At 44.1% G+C, this 27,763-nt stretch overlaps 4 protein-coding genes across 9 annotated transcripts; 2 read left to right on the forward strand and 2 right to left on the reverse strand.

Annotated features, from left to right (window-relative positions):
• On the forward strand, nt 1-3,400 carry commd4 (COMM domain containing 4). Of its 3 annotated transcripts, none has more exons than XM_061221328.1 (8): nt 1-180; nt 1,358-1,429; nt 1,669-1,734; nt 1,875-1,914; nt 2,090-2,209; nt 2,482-2,562; nt 2,751-2,927; nt 3,307-3,400. In XM_061221328.1, exons 3-8 carry the CDS (start codon nt 1,681-1,683, stop codon nt 3,345-3,347), a joined length of 513 nt encoding a protein of 170 aa, XP_061077312.1. In that variant the 5' UTR covers nt 1-180; nt 1,358-1,429; nt 1,669-1,680; the 3' UTR covers nt 3,348-3,400. The 3 variants fall into 3 exon arrangements, with proteins under 3 accessions (XP_061077312.1, XP_061077310.1, XP_061077311.1); XM_061221326.1 differs by lacking the exon at nt 1-180 and adding an exon at nt 837-967; XM_061221327.1 differs by lacking the exon at nt 1-180 and adding an exon at nt 956-1,094.
• Nucleotides 3,356-5,309, reverse strand: ovca2 (OVCA2 serine hydrolase domain containing). The gene is made up of 2 exons (XM_061221329.1): nt 4,911-5,309; nt 3,356-4,734 (listed from the first exon to the last, which is right to left on the reverse strand). Exons 1-2 carry the CDS (start codon nt 5,083-5,085, stop codon nt 4,232-4,234), a joined length of 678 nt encoding a protein of 225 aa, XP_061077313.1. The 5' UTR covers nt 5,086-5,309; the 3' UTR covers nt 3,356-4,231.
• neil1 (nei-like DNA glycosylase 1) lies at nt 4,377-10,327 on the forward strand. Of its 4 annotated transcripts, XM_061221323.1 has the most exons (10): nt 5,882-5,940; nt 6,673-7,147; nt 7,258-7,377; nt 7,540-7,642; nt 8,309-8,375; nt 8,588-8,709; nt 9,005-9,032; nt 9,335-9,402; nt 9,588-9,717; nt 10,051-10,327. In XM_061221323.1, exons 1-10 carry the CDS (start codon nt 5,892-5,894, stop codon nt 10,104-10,106), a joined length of 1,218 nt encoding a protein of 405 aa, XP_061077307.1. In that variant the 5' UTR covers nt 5,882-5,891; the 3' UTR covers nt 10,107-10,327. The 4 variants fall into 4 exon arrangements, with proteins under 4 accessions (XP_061077308.1, XP_061077309.1, XP_061077307.1 ...); XM_061221324.1 differs by lacking the exons at nt 5,882-5,940; nt 10,051-10,327 and adding an exon at nt 4,377-4,760 and having other exon boundaries at nt 9,588-9,836; XM_061221325.1 differs by lacking the exons at nt 5,882-5,940; nt 10,051-10,327 and adding an exon at nt 4,377-4,752 and having other exon boundaries at nt 9,588-9,836.
• Nucleotides 9,128-27,741, reverse strand: man2c1 (mannosidase, alpha, class 2C, member 1). Its single transcript, XM_061221321.1, has 26 exons — nt 27,542-27,741; nt 27,094-27,219; nt 26,228-26,351; nt 26,011-26,081; nt 25,692-25,869; nt 25,142-25,331; nt 24,751-24,857; nt 24,546-24,656; nt 24,288-24,380; nt 23,720-23,836; nt 19,291-19,386; nt 18,771-18,916; nt 16,725-16,848; nt 16,174-16,295; nt 15,652-15,737; nt 14,636-14,794; nt 14,393-14,475; nt 14,161-14,255; nt 13,885-13,989; nt 13,620-13,776; nt 13,108-13,251; nt 11,994-12,103; nt 11,453-11,532; nt 11,068-11,210; nt 10,878-10,981; nt 9,128-10,777 (listed from the first exon to the last, which is right to left on the reverse strand). The coding sequence occupies exons 1-26, from the start codon at nt 27,640-27,642 to the stop codon at nt 10,663-10,665; spliced, it is 3,087 nt and encodes a 1,028-aa protein (XP_061077305.1). The 5' UTR covers nt 27,643-27,741; the 3' UTR covers nt 9,128-10,662.
• Nucleotides 27,742-27,763: the final 22 nt, after the last annotated feature.

Below are 27,763 nucleotides of genomic sequence, written 5' to 3' on the forward strand. Positions count from 1 at the left end.
TAATTTTGACTTGAATCGGTTTTCCACATACCTCAATCAGCTCGTTCTGAATTTGATGACCATAGTATTTTGCGTTAGCTGGTGCATTTTCAACATACTGTTTCAGCAACTCATTACCCTCATCACGTTATTTCAGAAGCGCTTGAAAATTACTGCACTCATCCGTGTGGCCCCGAATGGGTATGTTTTGCTGTCCGCAAACGGTAATTAGATCGATGACTGCTTTGACTCCATATTTATTGCGCTCTATTGCTTGTTGTTGGCGAGCTAACTTATAGATAGACTGGCTCTTTCCAAAGGCAACATTAAGAAATTCAGCTGCGCGCAGTTGTGCACTCGTGTGAGCTGGTGGCCCTTGTAGTTCAGTACTGGACTGTCCTGGCAGCTACTCAGTGCGAGATGATTTTTTTTCTACAGTTGACACTACAGGCGAGACCTTAACCCAACGTTTCGTTTGCTAATTTCTAGGCCACTTATTTGCTTGCTAAATACAAAATACCGGTATATGTGGAAAGTGGGAGCACGGTCTGCCAATCATAGCTAATTGACAGTTCTCATTACCACGCCCAGTTTGGGTGAACTTGTATAGGGAGTTGGGGACAAATGAGTTTTAAAATAAATTTAAATGACTGAATAATAAATTAAAAAATATGCACATTTTATTGTTGTCTAAAGACAACTGGCAAGTGTCACATTCAACCACCATGTTGTTCCTATAAAAGTAGTACTTGCGTTGAAATTGTTCAACTCTGGTTTGAACCATCTAGGTCGTGAACTAGCACAATGCAATGTGGGATACTGGTACCAGAATAGTGTCCAGTTTTCGCACCATGGAGTGTAAAATAATCATGGAGTTCAGTGGTTCGCACCATTAGCTGTAATGGTTCGCACACTTCGATATTCGATATTTCACCGAAAAGAGTATGTCATCCGGGTAGCTTCAGCACACTCTTATCAGTGTCCGAGTGTGAGTCTTTACTGACTGCTGTGAATAACTCCGCGTTAAACATTGGTTGTCCATTTTACAGAATAACGTCAGCTGACTGTTCGGTATCAGTGTTTCTACGACTCTCACGAGCCTTTAAGTTAAAATGGTAACATTAAATGTTTTTTTATGTATTAATATTTAGCTTGCATTTGATTTGTGAAGTTAAGGTACACTAGATCTTAGTGTATGTGATTGTTCCGCAGGCAGGCAACGGGCTTGCTGCCAACCTGAACTGTTTGTGTTGCGTTCTGGAGCTATAACGTTAGCTAGCTTTTAGCCTTTTTGGTTGGTCTTATACTGATAGCAATATTGTTACTAGTTCACGTTAACACCTTTCTTTCTTTCTTTCTTTCTTTCTTTCTTTCTAAGCGATTCCGGTTTTGTGGAGACCTTGACTGTCCTGACTGGGTCCTCGCTGAAATCAGCACTTTGGCAAAAATAGTATGTCATCCGTTGTCAGTTAGGGAAGTTAAAAGATGTGCAAGATTTAGACTGCTTAATTGTCGTTAATTGGTGTTTACGTTACCTGGCGAACTACCTGTTGTTGGAAATATCTTTTTGTCTGTACATGTGTTCAATAAGGCATTATTGTGCTAGCTTCAATAGATTTGTGAACAAAAAGCAACAAATCACAGAATATGAAGTGTAACGTTACTGAAACGTATCTCCTTAAATTTCAGTCAAGTGTAAAGATGAAGCTCCTTTGTGTGCAAGTGTTGAAGGATCTTCTTGGAGAAGGCATTGATGTAAGAAAACATTCCTCTGTCATGTATCATTACTGTGCAATATTATAATCTTACTAATTTGGCTAGCCCAAGTACTCTTCGAGAATAATTACATATTTCAAATGCATCTATTCTAGCGGGGGTATTTTTTTTTCTTTCAGTATGATAAAGTGGCAAAGATAACTGCAGACGCAAAGTTCGGTAAGGTGTCACTGTTTTACATGAATGCTTAACTTATGATGCTCACCTAATGTAGCGAGCGTAATATGAAAACGTTCTACCCATGACATCCCAAAAGAATGAACTGCGATTAACACCCCTGTTTGATGTCTTGCCGTTTCTCTCCCCTGATGCACTTGTCTCTTTGCTGGTCCAGAGAGCGGAGATATAAAAGCCAGTTTGGCCGTACTGAGCTTTATCTTGTCCAGCGCTGCAAAGCATGACCTAGACAGCGAGTCCCTTTCCAGTGAGCTCCAGCAGCTGGGCCTGCCCAAAGGTATAGCCAATCCAGCAGAGCATCTCGCTGCTCTTTTCAGTCTTGCTGGAATATTATGAGCTGTTGTGTAGATCAATTAGGCAAGCAGTCCTTTCATTTATGAATGTTATTTTGCAGTCCTGCAAAAAGTAAAGTTAAAGTGGATTGAAAACAGCATTGCCTCTAACTTCAGATGTGTGGGTTGCAAGTTCTGATTTGTTTTGATGGTAAAGCCATTGGCATGCCTTTTTTGGGGGTGACTTGTGCACCCACCTGATGTCTCTGCCCCTCAGAACACACCACAGGACTGTGTAAATCATATGAGGACAAGCACGCCGCCCTGCAGGATAAACTGAGGGAAAGCAGCCTTCGTTGTGAGTACAGATGCACAGTGACAAAGGTCGATTGCAGAAATATCTGCATTTTCCTCCTGCTCCTGGCCATTTTATCACCGCATTATCACACTGGCATGTGTTTTCCATTGTACTAAACACATCGCACAGGCCACTTTCGATCCTTGGTGTCACTTTGGGTCTGTGGACCTGTTGATGCTGTCTTGCAGTGGGCCGTCTGGAGAACGTGTCCTGGCGAGTGGACTACACCCTGAGCTCAAGTGAGCTGAAGGAAGTGAATGAGCCCACAGTGCAGCTCAGGCTCCAAGCAAAAGGTGCAGAATCGGGCTCCACAGAGACCACCGTGGTGTCCATCACCGCGGACAAGTTCAGAGTCCTCCTGACCGGTTAGTGCTGGGAGGGGGGGGAGGCGGGGAGGTGCTGTATCTGAGCAGTAGAGTAGGCACAGTACATTTACATTTTTGTCATTTGGCAGACGCTTTTAATCCAAAGCGTTTTACAAGTGCAAACAGCCTGGGGGCTGGATCTCAATCCAGGTTTTTGTGCTCTACAGAAAGAGGTGACTTTATTTTAATTAACATGCAGTTGTGAGCGAAGACGTGGGAAAATGGGCTATGCAATCATCCTACAAAAACAAAGTTATGTTATGTGCAACAAGTGTAAAAGTGCTCATAGATATACCAAGTCAGTAACTGTTAGGACAAGTCTATCCTCCTCCCATGTTTCTGATGAAACACTAATTCAGTATATTTTTCTTTGTTTTAGAACTCAAGCAAGCTCAAGCTATGATGAATGCACTACAATGAGGTGCAAGTTTATCATATTTATGTACATATTTAATAAAGAGATCTTTCATAAATGTGTTTACATAAGCAAATCATTCTGTGTTTACAGCTTGATGGGAAACAGCTGATGTATTTCAGAAATAAATATCAGAAATGGCACATTCAGAAGTGTATTCAAATAACATGACACTGGCAAATAAAAACTGTAATACGTGGATCACATTTGGAACAAAAGTCTGTTGACCTAGGTATGTTAACATTTAAGCAGACTGACTCCGCTTTATAGCAGACCAACTGTATTTGTATAAATGTTTTCCTATTGGCTAAAGCAATAGAAATGATTTGGATCACTCCAGCATCCGTTATAGACCAGCACTGAGAAAGAACATTACACTGCAATCAATCAGATAATGGAAATCCCAACAGAAATACACCATGTGCTCTATGTCAGATACAGATGGAGCCATAGTTTATGAATCCATGTTTCTACATGTCTATCTGATGTGATTACCATGAAAATCCTAGACAATGAGTCATCTTGGTCTACTCCAGTGTAAAATTAGGTTATTTCCATTTAGCTAAATTTGTGGGGGCGTGTCATAAAAATAAAAAAAAGTATATATAGGTGTACAAGTTCATCCCTGAGTATATCATTATCATATAACTAAGAAAAGTTAGGTTTTGCCATTGTGTACCAGTAGCAGACTGTTCTAGCTCTGGACTGCTTGCCTAGGCATAATGTGTAATGGCATTCTGAATAATTCTCAGCAAATCCTACAAGTGTTAGCTATTTGAGTCATTTCTGGATCAGTGTGTTGAGTTAAATCAGGTTATGATTCAATCTGTCTGTGAAGGGCAGTGTTCTGACCATTCCCAATGCATCAGAGATTTATCTCACTCCCTCACTAGCCCTGGAATCTCTTGAGGAATTCCTGGTAAGTCTGTCTATGTGCAGACGTTGCTGGTACAAAATGCCCACCAGGGTGAGTCAGGACTTGGGGGTTCTCAAACCTTGAGAGGAGTTCTCTACTGAGCTTATCAGGGATCACACCATCTTTCTCTCCAAACACATGCAGGGAGGGAATTGTGAGGGCTGCGCCAGTGTAAAACCTTTCATGCTCAGAACACATGCTTTTGAAGCCAGCCACTAAAATGGCAAACCGAAACTTAAAATCTTGTAACGCACACACCATGGCCACAAGTGCAGCTCCCTGACTGAAGCCCAGAATTCCATCAAAGGGACCCAACTCCTGGACGGCCTTCTTCACAGCCTCCAAGCTCTCCTCCAGCCCAAGACTGGCCTTGCACACTTCCCCAGCATCAAAGCTCCGTGCCTGGACATCTGAGAACCACCAACCCCTGGAATCTTCCTCGGCTTTGGACTCCTTTTGTTCCTGTTCCTGCACAACTAATGAGGACACGCATGGTATATAGGTGCAGTAATGACAATGCTTACCAAGAATACGAAACTACTTAAGTGCAATAGTGTCTGCTCAGGGCAGGAAGTCTATACCGGACGTGCACAAAAATGTATACTCGGTGCATCTACAAACCGGCTTGCAGACAGGGAATAACAACACTCACCGTCCATTCTTTGCGAAACACTGTGTGGCGCATTCATATACACCCACTCAACTTGTTTCTTCAAAAGCTTCCTAAGAGCGCCAGTCTTGTCACGGAAAGAGTCGCTGTTTTGCCTATATCCATGGATGCAGAGAATTCGAAGTGGTGTAGCGATTGTGGAGGCAGACATGGCCATAAAAAACTAACGTTAGTGTAGCAGTAGCTTGCGAACTTAACGTTAGCTAATGTACACCTAGGAGACTGGCAAACTGCTCAGTTCAATATTGAAACTCCAAGCGCTGATTCACCAACTGATGTTTGAGCAACTGGAATTCGGAGATTCAGATTAAATTTACAGACACAGTATGGTGACACCAGGTGTAATCTCCTTTTCCTATATAGTTTCGCTTTTAAAAAATCGCTATGAGTCCGATTGTTTGTTTTAATCGGGTGGAAACGCGTCTCAAGGCAATGGTTCCTCGTGTGACTTCTTCGGTATACGCGTTTATTTTTTCCGTTTTGAAATAAATCATGCAACAAATATTTGAATTAATTCAGTATATTAATGTAGTACCACCATAATGATGAATAATAATAATGAATAACCAAAGTGATTATTTAAGGTGCAAAAGTTTATTACAGTGGTATTATAGCTTGTTACTTGTAACTTGCTCAGAAAGCACCCTCGTTCAACTTTTTTCCCAAATATTTTCTCCATATTAGTCAACAATGACAAAGCTACATTATTCAAATAAAGTCATTTATGGAAACCCATGATATAGTGGGCTGTAAATCTTTTTTTATTATTATTATTATTCATATAATAGGACAACATATTGTACATGTTTAATTCTTCATTTGTATCATAAACGTTGAATAGAGCTAAATTACAGGTACAGGTACAAGTTCTGTTATCAGAAAATTAGCGAAACCAAATGTGAGACCGCGTGACCGAATGAAACTACAACTCCCATCGTATACACAGTATCCTGCGTTTATTTGATGGTGGCCAACCGAAAGCACAAATTAGAACTGCTGCTCTCAATTTCAGGTACGGGAAAATTATCCAGTGCACGACGAATAGCAGTTAATTTATTTGAATGTAATTTGAGAATGTATTAGAAAGTGTTCAATATTGAAGATCCAAGGCACACGCTCTACAAATTAACTCTAGCTAGTATAGTTTTGGTCTAAGGTTGTGTAAATTACAGTAGCTAGCTAGCTAACACGTATGACGTTGAATTGAATTAGCACGTACGACGTAGCTGGATTACGCAAACGTTTTGTAACCCCCTCGTGTTTTCACAACATAACATTTAGTTATGTTATATTCCATTAATCCTGGAACTGGTTAGCCATTTAGTCAAGATTATGAATCTCTGGTCGAATTACTTCCTTCACTGACTGCGCTTGCTCGAGCCCTTACTTAAGACCTGCCCCCAGTAAATCGTGCCGTAGCTCGAGTTCATGATATCAAGATACATCATGTAGAACGATGACCGATTTTGAGTCTATTGTAGACCTTCATTCATGAAACAAAGGGTGATATGACATATAGCTATGATGCGAAAGGCTTAACATCCACCGTTTCTTACCACTAATTCCAAAAAAGTGGGCGCTGTCTATTCTATTCTTCAGATCTCGTACACCATTTCACCGGTTTCTCTTAAACAATTGAAACATGAAACATGTTATTATTTGTGAAATACTCATGTTACATGAACCAGCATAAACGATAAATACTGCTTGGTGGTATGCTTATAACTGCCATTGCTTCTCTCAGCTGGACCTATTTCTTCACCCACAATGCCCGAGGGCCCAGAGCTGCACCTGGCCAGTCTGTTTGTGAACCGTGTGTGCAAAGGGGTTGTCTTCACAGGGGCTGTGGAGAAGTCTGAGGTAAGCAAATGTCCTGAGGTTCCCTTTGCCTGCAATGCTTACTGCATCAGTGCCGCATCCCGTGGGAAGGAGGTGATGCTCACGCTCACGCCCATCAAGAACGAAGGTGCAGCAAGCACAGCCAAGGCTGGTTTGGTCCAGCCCATGAATGTGGTCCTCCGCTTTGGGATGTCCGGGTTCTTCCGTTTCACTTCCGTAGAGGAGCTCCCCAAACACGCCCACCTGCGGTTCTACACCAATGAGCAGCCCCACAGGGCCCTGAGCTTTGTGGACGCCCGCAGGTTTGGCAGCTGGCAGCCTAACGGGACTTGGCAACCAGACAGGGGGCCCTGCATCATGTTTGAGTACCAGAGCTTTAGGTGAGGGCCATTGTTTGTAAAGACACACCTTTGTCATCAGCAGTGATGTTTACTGTGCGACTGTTACTGTGTGAAGGAGGTATTAACAGGTTGGTTTTGGAACATTGCAGGGATAACGTCCTGTCACATCTGTCAGACCGTGCTTTTGATAGGCCCATCTGTGAAACTTTACTCAACCAGAAGTACTTTAATGGGATCGGGAACTACCTACGGGCAGAAATCCTGCATAGGTGAGCCATGACCTATACCAAGCACACTCAATCAATGCAACTCCCCGGAACATGCTGTAATTGTGAAAACTATCCTGTTCAGAATACAAATTCTTTGCTATAATTGTGCTTATGAGGCTGTATGTCTTTATCAAAAATATCTTACCGTTTTGTCCCACATAGGTTAAATATTTCACCTTTTGTAAAGGCTAGAAGTGTTCTTGAAGGGCTTCAGTCAAAAGAATTTTCTGAACCGGCCAAGTCGGATAGTGAGGAGAAGAGGGAGGTAAGCGAGAAGAAAATGTTTTTTGTACTTTGCTCTACTGTCCAATTTTAGTGAAAGGGTAATCAGTGAAGCGCAATAGAAAGAGGTCAAAGTGGACCTTTGGACCCCCCCCGGAGCAATGTGGGGGTAAAAGGCCTTGCCTAAATGCCAAACAGCTGCACCGATCTTATTGTGGCTGCACTGGGGCTTGAACCAGGTCCAACACCTTAGTCACTAGACTATAGGCTGCCCCACATCATATGCCTATTAAAACTATTGAGATACTTAAATATTTCTGGCAGTCTCACTAGTTTGGTATAATTTACAATTAAATTCCAGGAATGCTAGTGTGCTGATGCTAGTGGGAAGATGACTACTTGGTTGACTTGTGAAGTATGCCCTCTACAATATGTATTCTGGTAGTATGGCATCCGCCTGACATTTGCTTCCAAGGTCTTTCTGTGTGCGTTAACATATTACACCTCTCAAAAAGTAGTTACCCCTTAAAAGGGTACAATTTTGACTGAATTTCAGGTATTATAACACCATGTTACTATGTCACAAATGCCTAGATGTCCAAGGTTTTGAACTTGAGAAATCATTGAAAAGTCATTAAAAATCTACATGTTTATAGGAATATGCACTTTAATACACGGTTACCTTCTTGTCTCCCACTTTCTGTCAAAGGTAAAGTCCGAAGGACCAGATCTACTCAGATTGTGTCACACGGTGCCCCTTGAAGTCGTGCAGCTGGGTACATTACTGTCTGTCTGTAAGAACCTGGGGCATTTACTAATGTCCTTGAAATAACAACAGTCTCTTCAATTTCTCACAGAATTCAATTTATTACATCCTTTTCACCATATAACAGGATGAGCTTGCTGTGGCCTTGGCAAGGTGGTAATTAGCCACCGTTTTGGCTAACCTCTTACTTACTGTGCTCAAATTTGGCTCTCACTGAAATAGGAGGGAAAGGCTACGACCCTGAGAAAGCAGATTACTCCAACTTTGAGGCCTGGCTGCAGTGTTATTCCGTGGAAGGAATGAAGTCAGTTAGAGACCACAATGGCAGGACTATCTGGTTCAAGGTGAGAAACTCATTCAGGCTGACCTTGTAGCTCTGTGCTCAGGGCTCAGGCTATATCCATTTTAACCCACTCCTTTCTTGTAAGTACAAAATAAGGGAGTCGAAACGGATGCATGCCAAATTGTTTTCGTGGCTTTTTCTTTTGTTTTTTGTAGACATATTGTTCATGTATTATGCAGTTGTCGGTTCCTCTACACGAATGAGTCCTTGGAAATTTGTTAGAACTGCAAAAGCTTGACAAAGCTTTTAGTTATTTGTTATTAGATGATCAGAGACTGAAATATTTTTCATTTTAGGGAGACCCTGGCCCCTTGGCCCCAAAAGGTAAGAAATATAATTGCTACCTCTCTGCAGGTGAAATGGTTTTGGCCTTCAGCTACAACTTAGCCTTGACCATGCAAAAATGACTTGTACACATGTACTACTCAATGTCTCATTTTATTTCCATTTAAAGTCTGTATATCATTGTATTTGCTTCTCTATGTAATTAAACATTGAACATTTTAAGTGATAATCTTTGTGACACCCCACTACATGGGGCAGGTAGTTTATATGCCTGGTTAACCACAATATGCCTGGTTAACCATCACAGAATATCTAAGGCTCCCTTTCCCTCACCCCTCTAGATTCAAAATCTCCTAAAGTAAAGAAAATAATTAAGAAAGAGGGAGGTGACTACATTGAGCAGAAAAGGGTGAGAGGCTGTATTTCCCATTTCAAAATGTTGAACAATATACTTTGACACAAGGCGTCACAGTAGAGTGTTGCTTATCACTTCTTTGCCAATAAACTAGTAATGGGAAACTACCATCAGAAAACTAAAACCCAACATCAGCCAACTTTCCTTATGAGTATAATGTGCACAATGCTTTTTTTTAGTTGCCAAAGAAGAAACCGACCCAAGCAGCCAAAAGGGATGTAAAAAAGGCAAAGGAGAGCCAGGATGACACCAGACCGAAAAAAGGAAGGGGCACACAGAGGAAGCAGGAAGTGGTCCCAACGCAGACAGGTACTGGGCTAAATGTACACAGGAAGCATAGCACAGGTGACAACAAATCGGAAACTTTTATATCCCTACACAAGACACAGGACACAAGTAAACAATGGTTTTAAATTGCAGCTCAATGACTGTACTCTACATTCATGCTGCTTTCGTTTGTGTACGCACGTACAAATTCCAAAACTAGCTTGTGTAATCCCGAAGGATTCCTTTTTTTTTTTTTTTTTTTTTTAGAATATTAATACACATTTTAGAATTTCATCTGGATATTTGCACGGTGGCCATTTTAGGGGTCCTTGGAATTAAACATTTTGAATTAATTCAGATTGAATTCTGTTATAGGTCCACGGATGCAGAGAAGGCGAGTTACCAGGAGAAGTCCCAAAGACACCAGCTAATGGTTATGCCCAGCAGAATGGGCATGGAATCAACTACTGTCAGCATAATTTTAATACTGTTTCTACTTCATACAGATTGTGCTGTGCACCATTTTTAAATGCAGTTTTTTACCATCTTTTGTATATAAAAAAGCAAAAATAACCTTTTCACATGTGGGGTTGGGTTCAGATTTTGTTAAGTTGGATAAAAAATAAAAAGATAAAAGAATCCTTTGCATTCACCATTGTTTCCAAAATGTTTTATATTTTATAATTAAGCAGTAACTCTGACAGGTAGTGGTATATTGTTATTTTATCACAGCTAAGCGTTCGATGCACATTAGATTTTACCACTACTATCAACCAATACAAATTTTATTCATTTCAAATTTTACAAAAAAGCAGTCTGACCTGTAAGGTCAGTTCATGTTTTATGAATTGTGGCTCAACCCTAATGTAGTTGCTAAGAAATACTGGAAGTTATTCATTAAACGTGGTTTTTTAGTTATATTTCCTTCATTTGTGGCTTTTGACTCCATGCCTGTGAAGACACCCTGATGGTGTTTCCAAGTGGATTTCACTTCAGAAGAAGCAGAAGAGACACAATCTGGAAGGGGTTGAAGGTCAGGGAGATTGCACCGTCTCTGACTGGTACAGGACGTGACCAATCAGGGCGCTCCAGAAGATCACAGCTTAGGGGAGGAGAGACAGAGAGAAAGGCCACGTTCAGACTCATTCATGTGACTCGTAGAATGACTGGAATACCTCCTGGTTAATACGAATGTTACTCACTGACAAGCCTCGTGAATGGGCAGGGAGGTGGTGACCCTCACAGCTACGCTGCTCCCGTGGGACTCGTACAGCCGGATGACGAGAGCATCCTTCCTGTCCTCGCCCTGCAGGTCGCAAGCAGGTTTCGTCAGGCGCTGAGCCAGACACGTTTTCTTTGGACAAGGCTGCGGGGGCACTTCCTGGAAGGTACCTGTTTTATTGTTTCCAGGACAACGGAGGGCGAGCTGATGGAAAAGGCGCTCCAGCTACAGCTGTCTGGGGCGTTGGGGATCAGGCGCAGGGGATAGTTCAGGTTATAGGCGCACTGGATGACAGACGCTTCCTGGAAGGAACCTGTGACACAGATGTTTTAAGAGTGAACACTTGTTGGAACTAAAGAAGTCCACGATAACTGACGTGAAAAATACAGGATATTTGTATGGTAAAGTCTAATACAGCTTGATAAGAGACTTATAGGGTTACTTCCTCCTGATGGTTATATAATCAGAAACTCTTATTTAGCTGTATTGGATTTCTGGTGAAAAAATAAAAATCAGCTGCATCAGCTCTACAAATAAAGCAACCTGTAGACCTACCAGTATGAGGCATGACCGCGTAGGTAAATTCATGCTGCCCCATGTCAGCGTTAGCATCTGGCAACTTTGGGGCTCGTAGCCTGAGGAGGCAGAAAAGACAACGGGCAATTTAAGGGCAGCAGTGGGTCACCGTTTTGGCTAATGAACTGACTTTGACTGTGGGATGATTGTTTGTGCCAGACAAGGTGGTTTGAGAATCTCAGAAACTGCAGATTTTCTGGGATTTTCAGGGGCGACATGGCTCAGGCAGTAAGAGCAGTCGTCTGGCAGTTGGAGGGTTGCCGGTTCGATCCCCCGCCCGGGCTGTGTCGAAGTGTCCCTGAGCAAGACACCTAACCCCTAAATGCTCCTGACGAGCTGGTCGGTGCCTTGCATGGCAGCCAATCGCCGTCGGTGTGTGAGTGTGTGTATGAATGGGTGAATGAGAAGCATCAATTGTACAGCGCTTTGGATAAAGGCGCTATATAAATGCCAACCATTTACCATTTAAATCAGCAGTTTATTTTAAATCATAAAAATAAAAAGACAATGACAAACTCACAGAGACAGGGTGACGGTGTTCCCGTGAACCGAGTGGCCGTATTTGCAGTCGTTCAGCACTGCGACTCCGAAGCCATGCTCGGAGAGATCCGCCCACTTGTGCCCCCAAACCTGAGACAGTTAAAGGAAAGTGGTTATGTGCTGCACACTCCTGGGTTTTATTTGCCTTTCTTCTATGATTTACATGAGGCAAAATGGCAATTTACAGCTCAAAGAGACGGTTCCTACACATCCATAGTATGGATTTCACATTCCAACATCATTAGACTGGTCCAGAATGCTGCAGCCCGCCTGATCACCAGTCAGCCCAGGTCGGCTCATGTCACCCCGCTTCTCATTGGCCTCCACTGGCTTCCTATTGCCGCACGCATCCGTTTCAAGGCCCTAGTGTTGGCATTTCAGGCTGCTAAGGGGACTGCCCCACCTTACATACAATCCCTGATCACTCCCTACTCCCCAGCTAGAACACTCCGGTCTGCCAGCTCTGGTCGCCTTACGGTTCCCTCTCTACGTGCACCTGGCGGTCGAGCTGCACGTTCACGCCTGTTTTCCGTTCTGGTTCCTCAGTGGTGGAATGACTTGCCTACCACTGTCAGAACAGCAGAATCCCTCCCCCTATTTCGAAGCAGACTCAAAACCCACCTTTTCAAACTCTACCTTAGTCCACCCTCCTGATTTCCCCTGCCCCTCCTTTCTGATATCCCTATCCTTGTCTAAAATTACATGTGTATTTTGCTAGTTTCTGGATGTGATGCTTTGACTTATGGTAGAACCTATGCACTTGTAAATTGCTTTGGATTAAAAGCGTCTGCCAAATGACTAAAATGTAAAATGTAAATGTAATATAATAATATATTTAAAAAATATATCCTCTTACTGTACATTGAACCACTTCAATGGACTCTTAGCAGCCTCCAAATCAAATTAAGTGCATACGTGCAATGGGATTACTACATTCTCAACTGGCAGTGCAGGAAATCTGTGACTCAATTGTCAGCTCTTATCTGAGTCAATGTTTCCTGTCCAAATGTTTCCAACATTTGAGCAGACGAGTAGCGCACCCCCCCAGGGCTGGGTGCGGCAGCCGCCCTGACCCAACTTCCCGCAGGCCGCACCTCAAAGCGGGCCCAATCCCAGGACGTGTTCCTGTGCGTGGGTCTCTGCAGGTGGCCAAACTGGATCTCATAGGTGGCGTTGGGGCTTCGCACCCGCACGGGGAACTCCACCTTCAGGAACTTGTGTGATTCCATCCAGTCCACCTGGGAAATGGGTGAACAACCATCTCTCAGATATAGCTCCACTGTTAGACTGTTTGTGAGATACAGTCAGCTCTTCACCATTTTTCTGGTTTGACGTTGTTTCTCGAACCAGAGTCTACCAACTAAATATTCTTACATAGCTGCAAAAATGTTTATACTATTTAGTAAGAATATCTGTAGGGACATTTGGAATGCAATTCTTATAGATACTCCACACAAAAGATTCACGGTCGACCATTTCTAAGTTGCTATGTGCGTATTAATGCAGCCATATGAATGTGGTTACTGAATTACTTTTGTGGTCTGATTTTAGGCTAAAAGCTGAAATAAGAGTGATCCCATTTATATTTAAAAAGCCAGAAGGAAACCTTTGTCTTGAACTTGAGGTAAGGACATGAGGCATCCAGGATGATCTCTTGGGTGATAGCGCTCCTCCCACTGATCCTCAGAGAGACCTTCACGCTACCCCTCAATCCTCCTGGGCTCAGCACCTCCACTGGACCCACCACCTCCACCACAGGCTTCCTAAGTGCAGCACACCCAGTCCCGACTCAGAGGTTGAGTTTTGTTTCAATGAAAGGACCACATGCACTGGCCCTGGCTCACAAACCTCAAAGCCTCCGGCTTACTCACCTGGTCTGAAGGTGGTAGTCCATCACATCCCAAGCATCCCAGTACAGGGGGACGTCATCAAACAAAACAAATTGGTTCCCACAGCAACCGTCAGAAATGGTCTCTCTGTAAGCCACAGGAAATACCGGGAACTGAAAAGTGTCAACACCTGAACCTATGTATGCAATGCCATATTTTTAATTGAGCAAACAGGCCATTTACTGAAACGGGCCATTTGATTTTGAGAGCTTTTTTGATTTAAGCTTTTGGAATGAAATAGCAGCAAGGCAGTCACACCTGTTTGCCTCCACCAGGCAGAGCGAGACAAGCCGGCCCGTCGTATCGATAACGGCCTTCAGGATCCCATTCTCCATCAGGATGGTACCATCAGCCTATCAGGAAAAAGTGTGACGTCAAAGCCAATCCCGTTCCTTTGGGCCCACTTATCAAGAGGAGGCAAGGACAATCAGCCCATCAGCACACAACAGAAGTCCTCTGAAATAAAATGCTTGGATGAAATGGTGAGTACCTGAGCTATGACAGAGACGGGGCGTGCGGGCGGAAGAGACTTGTTGATCGCAGCAACACCAACGCTTGGAACTTTCACCAGCGCTGCAAACATGAGACACATCTTTAGGAAATTAATATTTGCAAAAATAAATAATTATTTAGCACTTATTTCTGTGCTTGCCCCCATTACCCTATTCTGTATCGGTCAGTCGACTGTAAAATGACCATTTCCCGACAGTGTGAAAGTATTCTCTGTGCTCACCCAGTTGTGAAGGCTCAGGAGTGCCCCCTGGCAGTGAGATCACCTCAGTGCGTTCCCATGGCAGGGTGTTCAGAGCACCAATGGCCCCACCACTCTCAGATCCAGCCCACAGCGCCCTGCAGGCCTCCTGCAGCAGCCTGGCTCCCGCACGGCGGATGTCTGTGATGCAGGCAAACAGATTAGACCTCAGACCATCACTTCCCAGCATCTATGTAAATGCGCTATCCCGGAACAACCTTCAGAAATGACGTTGCCTAAGTCAAGACATAACAGACATTTCCTGTTTACCAAAACATCAATTTAAATGCATTTAATTTGCATGGTACATTAGCTCCAAAATGCACCTGCTTCCTGGATGTTACAAAGAGAGCTCACAAATGATACACACTCAGTGATCACTTTATTAGTCAGACCTGTATACCAGCTTGTTAATGCAAATATGTAATCAGCGAATCATGTGGCAGCAACTAAATGCATTCAAGCATGCAGATGTGGTCAGGAGGGGAAGAAATGTGATTGAAGTGACTTTGACCGTGGAATGTTTGTTGATTTTCACACACAGTCTCAAGAGTTTGCAGAGAATGGCGCAAAAAAACGAACAAAAAAAACATCCAGTGAGCAGGCAAAAACGCCTTTTCAATGAGAGAGGTTAGAGGAGAAGGGCCAGACTTGTCAACACTGACAGTAAAGCAAACCCACATTACAAGTGGTATGTAGAATAGCATTTCTGAACACACAACACATCAAACCTCTAAGTGGATAGGGTACAGAGAAAGAACAATAAATCTACTAAATAAGTCTAATAAATACTTAGTGCTCACTGAGTGTATATAATATCATGTCAAAACCACTGCCATAATTGAACCAGTTTCTTTCTTTTATTTTATATAATCTTGTGAAGAGTGAAGAGTACCATAAATTTCTAGCCTACTTTAAACAATATTGTACGAGTGAATGTAACTGGGTTAAATGAAATGCAGCATATGGACTGGGGGGATTACAGGCCCATTAGTTACCCTGGTAGTAGCCCAGAGCATCTTGCACCACCATCTCAATGCAGCTGCCTGGGATAACATCATGGAACTGGTTGAGCAGCAGAAGCCTGCAGCACAAAATGGAGAACCTCAGGTGTGAGTAAACGAAGACGGGTAAAATAAAGCTACCTGTAAGGTCAACACCAGTGTGTGAGGTTCCATTGTTAATGCTCTGCAATGCAGCGAGGCATATTAAGAACAATTTAAAAACCTTCAGCTGAGTGCATCCAACTAATTCTCTGGGATACATAAAGCACACAATTCCCAATGAGCAGTCATCTTCTGTCAACGGTTGTCATGTTATCTATGAACATACACTGCAAAACCCAAAGAACTATACAGACAATCCAATGGAGGACGTCAAGGTATTTATCTTCATTGATAACATTGGGCAAAAGTCTTGATAACAAGACCTGAAGCCAAAATGTCATGTTTTGACAATATGAAGCAAGGCAGGTGAAGCTTTTCCACTCTGAAGCCAATCCGCCACAGCCCTACGCCTACCTCCACAGCTCCTGCAGCTTGGCGGACGGGTACTGGAAGGTCTGGTTCCGGCACAGCGCCAGACTGCTGGCCACCTCCACATCGTGAAGCAGGGCCTCACACTGGCGATTTCCCAGCTTGATCTACAGACAGACAGTTGCTGTCCATTTAGTCTGTACTGACACAGGTTTTTACTGACTTTTACTGCCAAGTGTGCAGAGGTTTGTCATTTTGTGCAGTGTTATCATTTCTGAAAAAATCATTGCAAGGGCCACATAAAGGTATGAGTAAGAAAATAAAAACTGTGTGAAACACACTTAAATCATTCCTCAAATTATTTAATTTCCCAACAACAGTATTTAGTAACATGCTACATATAAAAGAACAGAAGCAAGTTATCCACAAATTGTAGGTATTATTATCCACACACACAGTATTAAAACAGATTCACCCAACTTCAGTATCTTTTATCGTACACTGTGACAGCTTTGGATATTTTAAATAAGAGCTATAGCAGCAAATCCCATTGGTGTCACACAAACACACACACACACACACACACACACACACACCTGTGCCTGCGTAGTGTACGTGCCATTGTGAAGTTCCAGGAAGAGCTCTCCAGACCAGGTGCAGAGGAGGCCCGAGTCGGACTGAAGCTCGGAGAACATCTTGTCCGGGCTGGACATCTGAACCCTGAGGGATACAGCAGTGCCTGTGTCAATGCATTAAGTACAGACACAACAGTAAAAACCCCACTGGGATTGCCTAAAAAGATCTGACATGGAACAACAGTATCAGTAAAATGCATTTCCGTCAAAGTGAAGTATCTCGAAGATGTGATGTCAGTGAAAGTAACTACAGTGGTGTGAAAAAGTGTTTGCCCCCTTCTTGATTTTTTTTTTTTTTTTTTTTTTTTCTTTGCATGTTTGTCACACTTAAATGTTTCAGATCAAACAAATTTAAATATTATTCAAAGACAACACAAGGAAACACAAAATGCAGTTTAGTTATTAAAAATGAAGGTTTTTATTATTAAGGGAGAAAAAAAAAAACCCTGTGTGAAAGTGATTGCCCCCCAAACCTAATAATTGGTTGGGCCACCCTTAGCAGCAACAACTGCAATCAAGCGTTTGCGATAACTTGCAATGAGTCTCTTACAGCGCTGTGGAGGAATTTTGGCCCACTCATCTTTGCAGAATAGTTGTAATTCAGCCACATTGGAGGGTTTGAGCATGAACCACCTTTTTAAGGTCATGCCACAGCATCTCAATAGGATTCAGGTGGACTTGCTGGTGTGTTTTGGATCATTGTCCTGCTGCAGAACCCAAGTTCGTTGCAGCTTGAGGTCACAAACAGATGGCCGGACATTCTCCTTCAGGATTTTTTGGTAGACAGCAGAATTCATGGTTCCATTTATCACAGCAAGTCTTCCAGGTCCTGAAGCAGCAAAACAGCCCCAGACCATCACACTACCACCACCATATTTTACTGTTGGTATGAAGTTCTTTTTCTGAAATGCGGTGTTACTTTTACGCCAGATGTAATGGGACACACACCTTCCAAAAAGTTCAACTTTTGTCTCGTCAGACCACAGAGTATTTTCCCAAAAGTCTTGGGGATCATCAAGATGTTTTCTGGCAAAATTGAGACGAGCGTTAATGTTCTTTTTGCTCAGCAGTGGTTTTCGTCTTGGAACTCTGCCATGCAGGCCATGAACACTGACCTTAACTGAGGCAAGTGAGGCCTGCAGTTCTTTGGGTGTTGTTGTGGGGTCTTTTGTGACCTCTTGGATCAGTCGTCGCTGCGCTCTTGGGGTAATTTTGGTCGGCCAGCCACTCCTGGGAAGGTTCACGACTGTTCCATGTTTTCGCCATTTGTGGATAATGGCTCTCACTGTGGTTCGCTGGAGTCCCAAAGCTTTAGAAATGGCTTTATAACCTTTTCCAGACTGATAGATCTCAATTACTTTCCTGAATTTCTTTAGATCTCAGCATGATGTCTAGCTTTTGAGGATCATTTGGTCTACTTCACTTCAGGTCAGGCAGGTCCTATTTAAGTGATTTCTTGATTGAGAACAGGTGTAGCAGTAATCAGGCCTGAGTGTGGCTAGAGAAATTGAACTCAGGTTTGATAAACCACAGTTAAGTTATGTTTTAACAGGGGGGGGCAATCACTTTTTCACACAGTGCCTGGATTTTTTTTCTCCCTTAATAATAAAAACCTTAATTTAAAAACTGCATTTTGTGTTTACTTGTGTTGTCTTAGAATAATATTTAAATTTGTTTGATGATCTGAAACATTTAAGTGTGACAAACATGCAAAAAAACAAGAAATCAGGAAGGGGGCAAACACTTTTTCACACCACTGTATATGTCAATGTTGAGTCTGCAGGCTGTGATGTCATTAACAGTACGACGGGAGGTCTGAGATTAAAAATATTTCCTCACATTCCTGGCTGTTTGTGTCTCCCACACAATGTTTTACTTTAATCACTCATCGTGTCATCGCGAAACCCCTGTCTGAGCTTGCCAATGCACACATCCTACATGCTGTGCTTTGACGACAGAGCTGGGCTTATTGCATTTGCACTTTCTGCTTGACGGTTGGGAATGCACCTTGGCAGGCCATCTGTGTCCTGGACTCGACGGAGTCTGTCCAACATCAGCTGGGTGGGCCCACCGCCTCCATCGCCGAAACCAAACAGGGCGGCACTGTGGTTGGCTCTTCCTTTGTCTTTGTTCTTTTTCAAAGTGTTGGTCAGCTGAGGTCAAACAGCAGACAGGCATTAGGTGTCACCCTCTCTGCCAAGCCCCAACCATTTCCTGAGGTTTTCAAACAGACTGGCAGCTGTAAAGCTGGGTTAAGGATCTTCGTTTCCTGTAGGGCCCGTACCTGGTACAGTCAGCTGTTGGCATTTTCTCAAATGATATCTCCCTGTTAATGACTGCATGCACCACATGAAAGGCAGTCCTGTATTTTAATCTTGGGTCATTAATTACTGTAGATGTTTACAGCTTATTATTGGACCAGCTGTTCCTGGGTGGAAACTGGTTGGGAGAGGAGTTAGCAGGGGTGAGGCCCATCAGGAATTGAGACACTTTGTCAATCGGCCCAATGGACAAAGAAGCCACTCACCTCCTCAACTTTGCCCTTCATTTCATAGGAGTCCCCAGGCGGGAAATGGGTGATGACACGCGAGCCATCCAGCCCCTCCCAGAAAAAGGTGTTGTGCTGAAATACATATGATGAGAGATGATCAAGGTATCTGAAAAATGAACAGGAACCAAAATATATTTATCTTAAACCTCTGACATACAAGAACCTGTCGTATCAAAGGGATCAAACATTTTATTTGATCAAAATATAGAAATTACATTTACATTTACATTTTAGTCATTTGGCAGACGCTTTTAATCCAAAGCGACTTACAAGTGCATAGGTTCTACCACAAGTCAAAGCATCACATCCAGAAACTAGCAAAATACACATGTAATTTTTTTTTTTTTTGGGGGGGGTGGTTAGACAGGGATAGGGGTATCAGAAGGGGGGGGCGGGGTAAATCAGGAGGGGGGACTAAGGTAGAGTTTGAACAGGTGTGTTTTGAGTCTGCGTCGAAATAGGGGGAGGGATTCTGCTGTCCTGACAGTGGTAGGCAAGTCATTCCACCACTGAGGAACCAGAACGGAAAACAGGCGTGAACGTGCAGCTCGACCGCCAGGTGCCCGTAGAGAGGGAATCGTAAGGCGACCAGAGCTGGCAGACCGGAGTGGTCTAGCTGGGGAGTAGGGAGTGATCAGGGATTGTATGTAATGTGGGGCAGTCCCCTTAGCAGCCTGAAATGCCAACACTAGGGCCTTGAATCGGATGCGTGCGGCAATAGGAAGCCAGTGGAGGCCAATGAGAAGCGGGGTGACATGAGCCGACCTGGGCTGACTGGTGATCAAGCGGGCTGCAGCATTCTGGACCAGCTGGAGGGGCTTGATGGCGCACGCTGGGAGACCGGCTAGGAGGGAGTTGCAGTAATCCAGGCGGGAAATGACGAGCGCCTGGACTAGGAGCTGGGTGGCTTTCTCCGTCAGGAGATGACGGATGCGGCGTATATTAAACAGAAAGAACCTGCAGGTTCTGGCAGTGGAGGATACTTGTGGAGCCAGGGAGAGGCAGTTATCAAGAGTCACCCCAAGATTCTTTGCCGTACGGGAGGAGGAAACTACAAAGTCCTCCACAGTCAGTGAGAGGTCGATTGACGGAGAGGACTTAGCAGGGATGTAGAGAAGCTCAGTTTTGGCAAGGTTGAGCTTCAGGTGATGGGAAGTCATCCATGCAGAGATATCAGCCAAGCAGGCAGAGATCTGTGTGGTGATTTGGGTGTCAGGGGGGAAGGAAATGAAGAGTTGGGTGTCATCAGCGTAGGAGTGATAAGAGAAGCCGTGGGAAGAGATAACAGAACCAAGAGACATGGTGTATAGCGAGAAGAGGAGAGGCCCAAGAACCGAGCCCTGCGGGACTCCAGTTCGTAGGGGTTGAGGGTCGGAGAGTGCGCCCCTCCAAGTCACCTGGTAGGAGCGACCAGAGAGGTAGGAGGAAAACCAAGCGAGTGCAGAACCTGTGACACCCATCCCAGCCAGCGATGAGAGCAGAATCTCATGGTTGACTGTATCGAAGGCGGCCGACAGGTCGAGGAAGATGAGGACAGAGGAGAGGGATTTTGCTTTAGCAGAGTGGAGTGCCTCAGTGACCGCGAGCAGGGCGGTTTCAGTGGAGTGGCCACTCTTGAAGCCAGACTGGTTGGGGTCATGGAGATTGTTGTGGAGAAGATAGGTGGACAGTTGGGAGCAGACCGCCCGTTCCAGGGTTTTAGCGAGAAAGGGAAGAAGAGAGACAGGCCGGTAGTTGTTCAGGGCAGAGGGATCGAGAGTAGGTTTTTTGAGGAGGGGAGTGACTCTGGCCCTCTTCAGGGAAGAGGGCATGGTGCCGGAAGAGAGGGAGGTGTTGATTAGAGAGGAGAGAAAAGGGAGAATGTCCTCAGATATAGATTGTAGGAGGGGAGAGGGGATGGGGTCAAGAGGACAGGTGGTCGGGCGGTGGGAAGTAAGGAGTTTCAGCGTGTCGGCGTCAGAGAGGGGAGAAAAGGAGGTTAGGGAGTTGGGGAGGGTAGGAGGGTCAGCAGGGGTGGAGGGTTGGGAGAAGGAATTGCGAATAGCATCGACCTTCTTTTCAAAGAAGGAGACAAAGTCATCAGGTGTGAGTGATGAGGGGGGTGGGGGGGGAGGGGGGGCCAGAAGAGAGGAGAAAGTTGAAAACAGTTTGCGGGGATTAGAGGCGGCTGCGTTAATTTTCGAGTGAAAGAAGGAAGATTTAGCTAGAGAGACAGAGGAATGGAAAGATGATAAGAGGGCATGGAAGGAAGCCATATCACTGGGGAGACAGGACCTTTTCCATTTTCTCTCCGCCGCCCGCAGTTCGGTTCGGACAGCTCGTAGAGCATCAGAAAGCCAGGGACTGGGGGGGGAGGCCCGAGCTAGTTTGGTGGTGAGGGGACACAGAGAGTCAAAGGAAGATGAGAGGGAGGACATGAGAGTTGTAGCCGCATCATCGGTAGACAGTCGAGAGAAAGACTCCGCAGATGGTAGGGAGGAGAGGATTGTAGATGAGAGGGTGGAGGAAGACAGGTGGCGTAGGTTCCGCCGACAGGTGACAGTGGATGGTGGGAGAGATGGATGGGTGTTAGAGGAGAGTGGAAGAGAGAAAGAGATGAAGGAGTGGTCAGATATATGGAGTGGTGTTACAGAGAGGTTGGTTGTTGTGCAGCTCCTTGTGAAGATGAGGTCAAGAAGGTTGCCTGCTTTGTGGGTGGGAGGGGAAAGAGTGAGGGTAAGGTCAAAAGAAGAGAGGAGGGAGAGAAAGGTAGACTGGGTGGACTCTGAGTTGAGGTTGAAGTCACCGAGGAGGATCAGGGGGGTGTCATTGACAGGTGAGGAGCTGAGGAGGATGTCCATCTCATCCAAAAAGTTCCCCAGAGGACCCGGGGGGCGATAAACAACAATGATAAACAGTTTGCACGGCAGAGTAACAGAAACCGCATGAAATTCAAAAGAGGAGAAGGAGAGGGATGAGGAGAAGACACTAGATCTCCATGAGGATGAGATTAGGAGACCTGTGCCACCTCCTCTGCCAGAGGATCTGGGTGTGTGGGAAAAAGAGAAGGCAGAGGAAAGGGCAGCCGGGGTGGCCGTGTTCTCAGGTGAGAGCCACGTTTCAGTTAAAGCAAGAAAGTCAAGGTTGAGGTGGGAGGCATAGGCAGATATGAAGTCTGCTTTCTGGACGGCGGACTGGCAGTTCCAGAGGCCACCAGCCACACAGAGATCAATACCAGGGGATCTGGGAGGGAAGATGAGGTTAGAGATATTCTGCCCATGTTGGCGGGAGGCGAACCTCCTACCTGACTGGGACCTGGGGAGAGGAGAGAGGACAGGGATGGGAAGGAAACACATGGAGGGAACTAGGGAGGACAAGGGGAATACTACACAGTGGAATGAGGGCAGGCAGCAAAAACAAAATCAAACATCAGGCTCTCGGACAGCCTGGATGGACACCCGTAGATAGACACCCCCGACTTTGTACACCTGCGACTTCGTACGCCGAGGCAAGTAGCCGAGGCTGCCGCACACAGCTGCCGCTGGTGCGCTACACAACTGCTTAAATAACACTGACGCTGAATACAGAAAATGCAACCAACCCACTGCAGAACACTAATGCACACTGAAGTGAGTTCAGGTGTGCCAGTAATTATACCCTGAGCAGGGTGCAAAGTATTGGCTCCTCCTACAACAAAAGCTGTGGCCTGCCAGCCAGTAAAACAATAGCCTAACTTAATAGCCTAGCTTACCTGAGAGAAACAAACACCTAACCCAGTTTCACTGAATCTAAATAAACACCACTTGTAATAGCTAACAAACAAACAAGTACACAACAGAACACTATAATGACAACTAAACTGAATTTAGAATCAGCAAGCAAACAAATAATACTTAACTAATCCAGGAGAAAATGCAACCAACCCACTGCAGAACACTAATGCACACTGAATACTCAATGAATATTGAATAAGGCTTGTATTTAAGGAAAATAAATGTGTACATGCTTGACTGCACTGCCTTTCTGTGTCCATGTTTTTAAGACCAACTAATTACTGAACATTGAAACAAAAAAGCCTGTCTTAACAAGAGTTTTAGTCTTGTCATGAAACTTAATCTTTTTTCTTTAGTAGACAATATTGTTTGTTAGCTTGCTTGAAAAGTGAAAATTCTCTCACCCCATTGACAAATCTTAAAATGAGTAAACCTGTCACTGTTCATTGGAAATATTTAGTCTTTTTTTAGCAAAGTCATAGAAATAAGATTTTAAGTCTAACCATGAGCATAAAATACTGGTTTGGTTTCTGTAGTGAAGGAGCAGGTTGTGAAACCCTTTCTACAGTGTGCCTTCACGGTTTGGCCGTCGAGAGTGTTCTCTTTCATAGCCCACAGCCCGTCCACACTGCCCGCTAGAGAGGAGCTCTCACAGGGAAGGTGTTGACCAGGTTCCAGCTGAGCTTCTGAGTCAGGAACCGAGTGACGCCACTGCCCTGCATGATCTGCGGGAACTGCGCAGAGTAGCCAAACGTGTCCGGCAGCCAGAACTGCAGAGAAAGGAGCAGGACAACTCAACATTACTCTCAATTTTACCCCAGGGTCCTGGCTAAATTCCCATACCAGCTCTCTCAATCTGTTCACCGAATTATGCACCAGTATATTCAGCAAAACAGTTCCCCCACTACAACTCAGCTCATATAGAGATCTGATACGAAAATGGCTGTTGTGTACCTCCCAGATGGGCACTACATATTAGTGATGGGTTAAGGTGATTTACCATCACTGTAGTGCTAGAAACACAGTGCATCAGGAATGATTTCAACAGATTAAAAAAACAACCATTGCAGTATTTCTTTATTTTTTAGGAGTGAAACATGCTCAATGCCAAATGTGCTGTTTCTTATTCTCCGTGTTAATGTGTGATAAATATCATCACACACAGGGCGAGACAGGATTCAGAACAAGAGTCTCGCTGAATCACTGCGCTTGCCTCTGTACCTCTTTGCAGTATTTCCCAAACTCTTGATGGAAGAAACGTTGGCCCTCTAGAAACTGCCTGACCATGGACTCACCAGAGGGAAGGTTGCCATCCTGAAACAAAGAGGTGAAATGTTTCAAGTTTTGTGCAAAGAACCACGCTGTTGCCAGGAAGGTTCCAGAATCCTCCTGATATAGCCTATTAACAAGAACAGTATTTCCAGAGCCTTGATATACCCTGACTGAAGAAATGCAGCATTAAAAATTAATTACTGATACCATTTCAACCCATGTGCCTCCGACTGGGATGAACTGCCCCTTCTCCACAAAATGTTTGATCTGTGAGTAAAGGCCTGGGTACCAACTCTTCACCCACTGAAATTGCTGAGCCTGTCAAGAGAACATAGAGAGGTCTAGGCATGTCGAAGGTTAAATGCTAGTTCCAGGATTAGGTGACATTCAGGCAGGATGAGTTCAGTGGTACCTGAGAGCAGGTGAAAATGAAGTCTGGATTCTTCTCCATGAGGCGAATCACTGTCACCCAGCTGCGAGCGCACTTCCGGATGGTCTCCTCGTAAGGCCACAGCCAGGCTGCATGAATCGGGAAGTCAGCAGTGGAGCCAGTGCAGAGGATACATCACTGTACGTACAACTCAAAACATACAACCTTGCAGTTGTATGGCTCAGTTCAAACTCCAATGCTACATCAATTCAGCCTGACTATAATTCCACTGGCTGAACATAAAAGAATCAGGGAGTACTAGCTACCAATTTTCATTTTAAGGAACAAAGAACAAATCCCCTTTTCAGCTTTTGATTCAGAATATTTGATTATCTATCACACAATGCACACAAGTTGTGTGAGGGCGTTAAACCTGAGTCAATGTGGCAGTGGCCCATGGCGTGAACAGTGTGTTGGCTTTGTCCGTTCTTCTGGCTGAAGAACTTCTGGGCCAAGCTGTGGGCTGCGGCGAAGGAATTGGGGTCGGTGGGGTCACAAAGGTTCACCATCTCGTTTACGGTAAACAGCGCCTGGTACCCACGCTGCTCACCCTCACCCAGACACTGAGAACACACAGGGAGCACATGAAATCAGTCAGGGGAACGCACTGGGGCTTCCCAATCCCAACATCTGCTCCCAAAAGGTGTTCCCAGTTTAATGGTTCAGTCAGTGGTTTATGGTTAAGCCTTTAAAAAAAAACTAAAAAAAACTTTTTAAATAAAAATCTATTAAAAAAAGAAACAGTCCACTTTACTAAAGAATATCCTGCTGGAAACACTGAGTTCAGGATAGCCTTATCAGCCCAGTCTTTCATATCCCCACAGGTATAACACCCAGCTATAGTCCCCAGCCAACTAATGAATGAGACAAAGAAGCCAGGAAGATAAAGTAATGACTCTAGTTTAGTTTATGTCATCCCATACCTTCACAATATCCACAAGCATCTCAAAGTCAGTCAGAAGTTCTTGGACGTTGCGATTGAACACAACAAGCTCTGCCTTCTGAAGAGAGAACTTCCGTTCAGGGTCAGGAGCGGCAATCATGGACCCCTGACCCGCGCCAAAAAGGCCATTACAGGCCAGCTCAACATAGAGTGTGACACTGCAACACAACAGAAAGAATAAGGTCCTGGAGCATTCTTATTCAATGAGACCAGGAGCTCAGAAAAGGTTAAAAGAAGCATTTAAAAGGAACACCGCAGATACCAGACAGGTGACAGCTGAACACATTGCCTTACTGTACCTGTGTGGCTCATCATCCCTCAGGCTCTCCGTCAGCACATAGCTGGTCTTCTCACCCTCTTTGGTTAAACCCTGCGATTCAGAGACCGTAGACATATTTCAGTAACATACAATCCATCACGGGCTTCATGACACACCCTTATTTTGTGAAGCCTGGAGCTATTGTAAATGATATTGACTTGATTTATTGATTGATTGGTTCATTTTGTACACCCAACCTGAACAGGCAGCCCATCTCGCCACACCATTGCTTCCCCATCACTCTCCCATCTGAGATGCACCTCTCTCCCTCTCCACGTATCTGGGATGGTTAGAGACACCTTAAACCAACATGTCCACCATCTAAAAAAGGAAATAAAAATAAATCACTGCTCCATAATTGGTACAGGTGCAGTTATGGAAATGTATTTATTTACTGATTTTAGGAGTTTCTATACAAAATTGATAGCAATATGAAAATATGTTCCTGTGTTTTTTTTATTTATATACACACAGAGCACTTTATTAGGTATACATGTACACCAGCTTGTTAACGCAATATTTAATCATGCCAACCATGTGGCAACTAAATCCATAAAACCACACAGAAATTGTGAAGAGGTTCAGCTGTTTTTCAGGTAAAATGTCAGAACAGTGAAGAAATGTGATCCAAGTGACTTTGACCACGGAATGATTGTTGGTGCCCGACAGGGTAGTTTAAATATCACAGAAACTGCTGATTTCCTGGGATTTTCATGCACAACAGTATCTAGAGTTTGCAGAGAATGGTGCCAAAACAAGAAATATTCAGTGAGCAGCAGTTCTGGGGGCAAAAATGTCTTGTTAATGAGAGATCGGTGGAAAAGGGCCAGTCTGGTCAAAGCTGAAAGGAAGGTAACAGTAACGCAAATAAACATCTCTGAATACACAACGCATCAAACCTTTTATGTGGATAGGCAGTAGGAAACCAGTATTTCTAAAAAAAATAAGTCTAATAGTGTTCACAGTGTAGATTTGCCATTTGTCATACATAACCATAACATGTCGTTAATAACGGATGCAAATATAGTCAGGTACCAGTAAAGCTTAATAAAAATGTGCTTACGTAGGTCCAAAGCTGTCACCAACTTTACATGGCTGAAACGTCTGCAGCACAGCCTCTGAGTATTGAATGCGTTTTTCAGTCAGGAACGAACAGAGCGATTCTAAAGGAGACGTGTCGCCGTACAACCTGATGAAAGAAACGGATCAACACCAAAATCCTAAGAAATCGTACAAAAGCTATTAGAACAACACTGGGAAAACTAAGCGTTGCAGTCGTAAGGGCAAAGGTCACACTTTGCACAGCAATAGGACTGTAAATGCATCTTGTTCCATTTATAACCGCGTGATATAATTTATTAATTGCAATAACTTGCATTGACGCATTCAGTGTTTTACAACGATAACAATCATACAAAACTGAGGAATGTTCTTTTGTAGTTCATGAAAGAAGTAGTTTAGAATGAGAGCCGTGCAGTGATCAGATACTATGGGTTTCAAAGTTAAGCTACCTTCCTTTAAGATTGCAATCGGTGAAATAAACATCAGAAATAAACTTCTCAGCTCGCTCCAACAGTGTTCGCCGGTTCTTCAGCACCGGCTGGTGATACATATTAAATCCCACTTAATTCAACAATGAGAGCTCTGACTCGGAATTATTGTCTGAGAGCGAGAGCGCTTGCCTACGGTTTTGCAGCCGTCCACTCGCCTGCTTGCGTAACCGGAACTGCCAT

The sequence above is a fragment of the Conger conger genome, chromosome 15, assembly GCF_963514075.1.
Source record: "Conger conger chromosome 15, fConCon1.1, whole genome shotgun sequence".
NCBI lineage: Eukaryota > Metazoa > Chordata > Actinopteri > Anguilliformes > Congridae > Conger > Conger conger.

What these genes read in the sequence shown, in the direction of transcription:
- commd4 (XM_061221326.1), top strand. Translation starts at nt 881, where the DNA reads ATGGTTCGCACACTTCGATATTCGATATTTCACCGAAAAGAGTATGTC. An exon ending in TTCTTGGAGAAGGCATTGAT is followed by an intron (nt 1,735 to 1,874) that starts GTAAGAAAACAT and finishes TTTTTCTTTCAG; the next exon opens with TATGATAAAGTGGCAAAGAT. An exon ending in AACTGCAGACGCAAAGTTCG is followed by an intron (nt 1,915 to 2,089) that starts GTAAGGTGTCAC and finishes TTGCTGGTCCAG; the next exon opens with AGAGCGGAGATATAAAAGCC.
- ovca2 (XM_061221329.1), bottom strand. Translation starts at nt 5,085, where the DNA reads ATGGCCATGTCTGCCTCCACAATCGCTACACCACTTCGAATTCTCTGC. An exon ending in TGTTTCGCAAAGAATGGACG is followed by an intron (nt 4,735 to 4,910) that starts GTGAGTGTTGTT and finishes TGTCCTCATTAG; the next exon opens with TTGTGCAGGAACAGGAACAA.
- neil1 (XM_061221322.1), top strand. Translation starts at nt 5,892, where the DNA reads ATGGTGGCCAACCGAAAGCACAAATTAGAACTGCTGCTCTCAATTTCA. An exon ending in CGGGCAGAAATCCTGCATAG is followed by an intron (nt 7,378 to 7,539) that starts GTGAGCCATGAC and finishes TGTCCCACATAG; the next exon opens with GTTAAATATTTCACCTTTTG. An exon ending in CCTTGAAGTCGTGCAGCTGG is followed by an intron (nt 8,376 to 8,587) that starts GTACATTACTGT and finishes TCACTGAAATAG; the next exon opens with GAGGGAAAGGCTACGACCCT.
- man2c1 (XM_061221321.1), bottom strand. Translation starts at nt 27,642, where the DNA reads ATGTATCACCAGCCGGTGCTGAAGAACCGGCGAACACTGTTGGAGCGA. An exon ending in TGCTCTGGGCTACTACCAGG is followed by an intron (nt 14,795 to 15,651) that starts GTAACTAATGGG and finishes CCTGCATCACAG; the next exon opens with ACATCCGCCGTGCGGGAGCC. An exon ending in CGCGGTCATGCCTCATACTG is followed by an intron (nt 11,211 to 11,452) that starts GTAGGTCTACAG and finishes TCTGTGTCACAG; the next exon opens with GTTCCTTCCAGGAAGCGTCT.